Source organism: Saccostrea cucullata, unplaced genomic scaffold, assembly GCF_032062105.1.
Source record: "Saccostrea cucullata isolate Sc308-1 unplaced genomic scaffold, CSIRO_AGI_Scuc_v1 ctg15759, whole genome shotgun sequence".
NCBI classification, from domain to species: domain Eukaryota; kingdom Metazoa; phylum Mollusca; class Bivalvia; order Ostreida; family Ostreidae; genus Saccostrea; species Saccostrea cuccullata.
The window spans coordinates 6,236-13,952 of NW_026917961.1; the positions used below are offsets into that span (position 1 = coordinate 6,236).

The 7,717-nt window shown below is 33.6% G+C and overlaps 2 protein-coding genes across 2 annotated transcripts; one reads left to right on the forward strand and one right to left on the reverse strand.

The window, feature by feature from the left end:
- The first annotated feature begins 894 nt into the window (after nucleotides 1-894).
- Nucleotides 895-2,496, forward strand: LOC134268065 (uncharacterized). The gene is made up of 3 exons (XM_062750297.1): nucleotides 895-1,108; nucleotides 1,473-1,756; nucleotides 2,302-2,496. Exons 1-3 carry the CDS (start codon nucleotides 947-949, stop codon nucleotides 2,408-2,410), a joined length of 555 nt encoding a protein of 184 aa, XP_062606281.1. The 5' UTR covers nucleotides 895-946; the 3' UTR covers nucleotides 2,411-2,496.
- Nucleotides 2,497-2,652: 156 nt separating this feature from the next.
- On the reverse strand, nucleotides 2,653-7,176 carry LOC134267961 (uncharacterized; the record flags this gene model as incomplete). The annotated part of the gene is made up of 2 exons (XM_062750204.1): nucleotides 2,653-2,956; nucleotides 6,915-7,176. Coding segments are annotated over 2 exons (471 nt in total), but the record flags the coding sequence as incomplete, so codon positions are not given.
- Between the last annotated feature and the right edge of the window lie 541 nt (nucleotides 7,177-7,717).

Here is a 7,717-nt window from a genome sequence, read left to right on the forward strand (position 1 = left end):
AAGGGCGACAACACAGTTGTAACCCTGCATGCTCGCTTACGCTATTTCATTGTCATCTGAAGGGAGATAACAGTTGTCACCCTGCGCGTGAGGGAGACATCACGAGTTGTCTCCCTGCACGTGACCTGCTCTAAACCAATCAGATTGACTGTATAATTCTGAAGGATAATAACAACAGTTGTATAATTATTTTCAAATTAACTTATAAGGAATCACTCTAGTTCCCGGATTATAAAGCGTAAACTGACTTAAACCAGGTTATACTCGAATAATTTTGCCAAGAGTTAGAGTTATTTCTTAAATTATAAATCAAGCTTTTGATAAAAACAAAAAAAAAAGTTCATCAGATTTTTTTCATTTAAGAAAATTACCAAGTTGGCGAAAAGATATCATTCACTTTCGTTTGATGATAACAGAGGTGTTGGAGCGGAGCGCAAACGCTCTCTGGTAAGAGATACGTCAAGCAAATCATTGTGAAACCTTCCATGCAGAATCCCTCTGTTATCAGGATACCATGCGATAATGGGAAATAAATAAATAACATAAAATATAAAATGTTTTCAGTTTGTAAAAAAAAACTTTTATGCTATACAAAAATATTCTGCAATGTCTTTCGTTTCGTTCAACACTCGGCGTAGTTTCAACCCGACACACTTGATTGTCTCGATCCGTAAACTCTGGCTTGCTCCATTACGTCGTGTGACGTCAGAGTGTATAGATGTCTCGTTCGACTTGACAGAACAGTATAATTACAAACTGCACTCATCCCAACGGTCACACCCTAAAACATCACTGTTTATAATACATTGTTTGCAAGTTCAGAAATTGTGCACAAATTTCTTCAGGCATATCAAGAACTCACAATGAAATGACGCCACAAAAACTATGACGTAATAATAACATATAAACTACCATTGTGACGTAACAATAACATCAATCAAGTTCCATGGATGGGTTGGAAAACAAAGAAAAGCTTAGGAAGACGCATGTATGTTTTGGTAACGATCCCCGAGAGAGAATTTCCTCCTACTGCCGGGATTATGGTCCAGATAGCCGATTCTCCGTACCACTCCCCCCGATCATGAGGCATTCCGAAACAACAGTTGAGGTATTTATAAAACAACAACAAACAGGCAGATATTATAAATAATTTACTGTCTGTTAAAGTTGTTTCATAGTTTGTCTAGGTTTTTTATATATAAAAAATTACAAATACTAATACTTATAATATAATATAAAATTATATACAAGTACGTCATTAATTAGCAGAGATTCAAAACTATAAGAGAATCTGTTTCTTCCTGGAACAAATCATTTGAGGATTCGAACCTCTCTATCGATTTTAAGAATGGCGAAGGCTCAAATGTAATTTTTATCTCAATTTTTTATATGATAGTATTTAGCTTCTTTTCAAATTCTTTATCGTTTTCAGCTGTAAAATAAAATTTCTATTAAAATCTGTTTCTATATAGGTTCTGCCTGTCACGGATTTCAGCACAGAAAGTAGATTCCTTACATCAAACAGTCAGCAATTTTCCATGTACAATAAGAATATATCGGATACGATACGCCAGCGCTGTCTGCGGGATTTCGACATCAATAAGGCCTTACACGGGGGGATGGGCGTGATAAACTATCAGGAGAAACTCACACCACTGACCAGGTCAAGACTGGACTACAGACTGGTCCAACATGAGACTGGTCCAAATAGCCAGAATATTATCCGAAAAATCAGAGAAAACTCTAGGCCAGTCAAGTAAGTATACACATATTGTATTTTATATTTATGACTTTCTTCCGTAATTTTTTTGTACGAGTAATAATCTGCATATAGATTTGCAGGGTATTAAAAAAATCATATATTTTCTTAAGTTAAGAAAGTATACATTCTTTGTGGGAATAACAAAAAAAAAAAAAAACAAACGTGAAGAAAAAAAGAACAAACAGCAAAATCTAATATAGCTGTTATACTAGATAATTATGTATATACCAATAAACATGCATTTAGATCAATTTTTTGTTTCAAATACATGCTTCTGCCTGATATAAAGAAAGTTTAAGACAGTAAACGATCGGTCAAATATTTTTTTAATGATAAAGTCTTAAAAAAAAAAAAAGAAAAGAAAACGCCCGTTTTATGATAATCATAAAAAGGTGCGAGACTTTTATTACATATTTCGCTGAATTCAAAATTCAAAGTGGAAGTCACTGTAATCCGATTACTGAAATGCAGCTGGTAAATTATAAAATAAAACCCAATATAGGAGTTATTTCTCTTCTACTTTGATATTTTCATTTCAGACTGCATGACTTTGAATCTTCCAACGTTTCTGAGGCAATGCAAGCTTTTCAGTGGCCGTTAGCTCACCAACTTCCACCATGGATACAGCGACGAATCGTTGCCAAGTAATTTGATGATATTTTCTTTAATGTTAAAAATACATAATATAAAATTCACCTTTCTTTGTTTGCAATAAAGATTTGTTTTATTCCTAATTTCCTATCATTAATATACCAGTCATTACGTGAAAGTGAAATTATTGGCTGGCATGTGTTATTTATGATGGAAAAAAGAAAGGCTTTGAAGTTCATGGTTGTTTTATGATGAAACACGTTAAACATCAGTATGGTATTGGTTTAGTAAATTGGCAATCCATAAAGATTTCCTTTATGTTCATCAGACCAAATGAAAATCACACTGACAGTTGGGCAAGTATTTAAACAATAAATCGCTAATAACTTGCTAGCTAGGTCACATTTTCCGAAAGTTTCCAAAGTTCTACATTTTTACGTAAGACTTCGTCAAAGTAAGAATCTGCTTCTGGGTCTGCTGGCGAAGATTCGAAAGAGAGAGATCTCGCGCGATTCAGCGAGATCGAGAACCGTGGTGGGAAATGGCCACTGAGGCTCAGTGAGAAGAGACTATCGTTGTCGTCTGCCGATTCTTCAGAAATATCTGCAAAAATAGAAGTATTGTTACAATGTTGACAATAAGTTACACAGTACAAAGCGTAGGGGTTCTAAGTGCCAACTGCAGGGTTATTTAAAAAAATAATAACGCAATTAAGGACAGATGATACAAACAAATCAAAGTACTCAGAAGTACTGAGAGCCGGGGTCATTTACAGAGTAGAATGATTTTCTTACCTGAATCATACGTTTATATTCTGATAAAAAAATTATTTTAAAACTATCAATATAAATGATAAGACACTGACAGTGAGTTTTTCGATCCTAATACCACGGTCCGATTTTGTCAGAATCAGAATTAACCTGGTACCGCAGCTGAATGTAAACAAACAGGCCAGTCTGGTTCCCTCTCCTGCTTTACCTCGTATGTGTAGAGAACTACGATAACACTGATTATCAAAAATCCTTACGCTAATGAACTATGTTCCGTGACTTAGAACTGAAGTTTTCAAAGTCATTACTACTTATGTTTTATAAAGAACTTCGTTTTATTTTTGTTGCTTTATTTAGCGTTTGTATTATCTCAAAAGCGGTTGAAAGCAAGAACTATATTTTTATTCGTAACCTCAAAATGGCGACTATGGGGTTGACTTCCTGCCTTGAACAGGATGACATAAGCCGGCAATTGCTCTTTGAGCAATAAGCCCGGCTAAAAATGGATGCCTGTGTAAAGACGAATAATGACCCCCATCGAATAATGACCGGGGGTCATTTTTCGACAGCGAAAAATGACCCTGGTCATTATTCAACGTCGAAAAATGACCCTTTTGTCCGTAGAAAAAGTGTCACCACCCTAAAAATTTGCAGAACCCACGTGAAGAAAAATGACCCCCGTAGAAAAATGACTCCCTGTGAATTAAAGCTGAAATTTTTAGGGGCCAAAAAAAAAATTAAATAAAGAAGCATATTGGCCAAAATGCTCACCTGAGCTTATTTGGAGTAAATTGATGATATGTTGATCTCATAACTATATGTTGATCTCATAATTATAGCTATATTTTAAGGTCAATGCGATGATACAGAATCTTAAGGAGTAAAGATTTATCGAGCCTAAAGGGTTAGGTAAACATTGTTTTTCGATGGTGGAAATCATCGTACTGACAGAAAAAATCAGCAGTATCACATATTATTATATCCTCCGCTTGAAAAGCGGGAGGGTATATAGTGATCGGGACGTCCGTCCGTCCGTCTGTTACGCTTTGGGGTATGCATCTGTTATCCGCAACTCCTCTTATACATAAAAAGATGTGTTTGTGAAACAGCTATGCCCCTGTATGGTACGGTGGTATATTTAGGACAGTGGTGTATTTAGGACACGCAATTATTTTTTTTTTAAATACCAGAAAAAAATTATCTTGTGAAAACGACATAATTATCTTGTGAAAACGAGATATTATCTTGTGAAAACGACTTATTATCTTGTGAAAACGACATATTATCTTGTGAAAACGGGATATTATCTTGTGAGAACGAGATATTATCTTGTGAGAACGAGATATTATCTTGTGAGAACGACATATTATCTTGTGAAAACGACATATTATCTTGTGAAAACGACATATTATCTTGTGAAAACGACTTATTATATTATGTCGTTTTCACAAGATAATTTCTCGTTTTCACAAGATAATAAGTCGTTTTCACAAGATAATATCTCGTTTTCACAAGATAATTATGTCGTTTTCACAAGATAATATCTCGTTTTCACAAGATAATTATGTCGTTTTCACAAGGTAATTTTTTTCTGGAATTTAAAAACAAAATAATTGCGTGTCCTAAATATACCACCGTAGTATGGCAACAGAGCGAAGATTAAACTTTTCTTAAATGCAATTTAAATATAATGGTACCCAAAGTAGGTTTTCTCACAAGAAATACAATTGCAAAATAGGAAAGCCCTAGCACCACTTGTTCAAAATTAATGGCTAAGGATAAGTGTTTGAAAGGTAGGCCAAACTCAAAGGTCAAAGGTCAAAGTTGATGGTTTGTTAAAAGAAAGGTTTAATGTAACAAGGATTACATTTGTGAAGTATGAGAGTACTAGTATCTACAGTTAAAAAGTTAGAGCCAAATTAAATTAAAAATTTGGCATTTTTTTTTTTTTGTAAAATTGGACAGACTCCAAGGTAAAGGTCAAAAGGTCAAATTTGGTGATACCCAAAGTAAGGTCTTGTCACAAGGAATATACACATACAGAATATGAAAGGCATAGCTACAATAAATGAAAAGTTATGGTCAAGGTTAAAGTTTTTGCGGAGAAACAGACCGCCAGATAGACAGACAGACATACAGACGGACACGATAAAACTATATACCCCCGAATCTTCTATTACAGGGACATAAAAAGAAATGGTCTTCAATTAACTTTTCATATTATGATACAATATAAAGAAGACGTTACAAAAATGAAAATGTTTGTACTGATTTTCATATTAAATTCTCTGAAAAATATACTCAGAACTGGGTAAAAGTGTGGAGTAAAAAAGGAATTAAGAAATGTAATGAATACTGTGTGCTAAATCAAAAGGTTATGTCTATATGTATAGTTTTTGCATGAGAATGTGCATTTTACACTAGCCCATAGCTTTACAGAGCATGTTTTAGGTGTTATACCCACCCCACCCCCTTACTTATTTAGGAGGAAGTCGATTATCAACAAAAGCAACAAAAAAAAACCCTACCTTTATTTTTCTATAAGAAGGGACTAAAAATAAGCTTAAAATAATCAACTATTCTATAATTTTCAACTGTTACTTTGCCACAATACTTTCAAGTATACCCCCACCAACATTTGAAATATGCTTTAATCATGGCGAAGTAAATTATGATATGATAGAACTTGTGTGAAGCCTTAACTGCATTTCAATATTTTATCTAGAGCCTCTTTCAGTATTATTGAAAGGTACAGAGTTTTATATATATTTTTGCTTTTCATTTATTATTATTATTATTATTATTATTATTATTATTATTATTATTATTATTTAACGTAATTTTCTTTTCTTTTTTTTTGGGGGGGGGGGGGGTAAAAATTTCCTCCTCTTTCATTGTCAAAAAGGATTTGCCAAACTTATACAAGCTAAAAGTTGAAATGAAGGAAAAATTAATTTTTCTATTAAAGAGTATTAGAACCTGATTGTTGCATGGTTTGATTTATAAAAACAAGTGGAATATCATTCTTTAAGCAAACACTATAAGGAGGAATATTAAAAAGAAATTTTATTACTTGACAATTAAAGAATCTCTTTTCACTTTAAAGGGGGTCACTTTTCAATGGGGGTCAATTTTTTATAGGACTAAGATATAAAATAATGACCCCTATGACACTTTTTCTACAAAAAATGATTTTTTTTTCTACGGGTAGGGGGTCATTTTTTGTCGTTGAAAAATGACCCCCGGTCATTATTCGATGGGGGTCATTATTCGTCTTTACACCTGCATTGGTATATATATATTTTTTGGCCTAATTTCATTGTTTGAAGTAATTTTGCATGGTCGATAAATAACGACATTGTTTGACCATAATAATATATGAAGTTTTTATATGTCCCCCCTTATCATGACAAGTAGGTGTAAGCAGTCGGCAGGGGATACTCTAGTGTACACTTCTCAAGGCACCTAATCCCACCTTTGAGGTTATAGAGATCTGTATTTGTTCTCCTTCTGATTTAGACTTTTTAACATGCATACTGTTCTTTAACATATTCTTCACATTTCATTACATAAAGCCACACTTTTCTATTAGTCAAATCGTTCCTTTTTGCAAACGAACATGGAACAAAACTTCATTCAAGCACGACTTCAGAAAGATAAAGATGCGTCATCTTGTTAGTCTGTATGAAAAATCAATTCAATACATATAGGGATATTCTTAATACGATGTGCTGATCACTTTTAATGTCATGCTATGATGCAAAACTATAAAATCTACTCAACCTACATACCATCAAAACTGGAAGTGGCGCTGCTGAGCAGACTTCCAGCGGAAGGATTAATCCTACAGTAATATGGCACACTCTGTTGTCTAACCAATGGCATACTTCGTACCTGTGTGACGTCAGTCACGGGTACATCTACCCCACTATCAGGGCTAATGTCCGTGGATAATTTATTGTCTTTGGTAACTTTCTGGTAAAATGCTTGAATAACTTCGCTGATCTGTATCAGTTGTTTTAAAAGTTTCACGTCTTGCTGTCGAAGGGCAGCCTAAAATTATATTTATATAATTATGTAAATAAGTAAATTTTTATTGTAAATAAAATCAAATAAAATTGGACACAGATTTTAAGTTAATATTTTCTCATTTTTTCTGTATAACATCACGAATTATATATTTTAATAGCATTTCACACAAAAATTAATTAAAAATCTTATTTCGTTTAAAAGTTATTTAAACTTTAAATTTTTTGGCGGGTTTGATTGACACATCCTTGCACTTTCACAAATTTTAACTTAATTCTTAATCTTTAGGAAAAGTGGCAATTTTGATGTGTTTTAATGTGAAATATTAAAACTTTTATCAAGAAAAATAATTTTATTCAGAGTAGAAATGTTAGAAAGCAAAACACCTTCACAAGTATCGTCATTCCGAACTACATGTAAGAGATGCGTGCAGAGTTTAGCAAATCGAGCACACTCGTGTTATGTACACAGTTTTTGTAAACAGGGCTCAAGTTCTGTTATTGTTTATATTTAGAATTCACCGGGTGCGTTCAGTCGTCACAGTCTGCTTACCACGACTGCACGG

Excerpts from the sequence above, each read along its gene's own strand:
- LOC134268065 (XM_062750297.1), top strand. The coding sequence starts at position 947 with ATGGATGGGTTGGAAAACAAAGAAAAGCTTAGGAAGACGCATGTATGT. Across the intron at positions 1,109-1,472 it reads ATTCCGAAACAACAGTTGAG|GTTCTGCCTGTCACGGATTT; the intron begins GTATTTATAAAA and ends GTTTCTATATAG. Across the intron at positions 1,757-2,301 it reads GAAAACTCTAGGCCAGTCAA|ACTGCATGACTTTGAATCTT; the intron begins GTAAGTATACAC and ends TTTTCATTTCAG.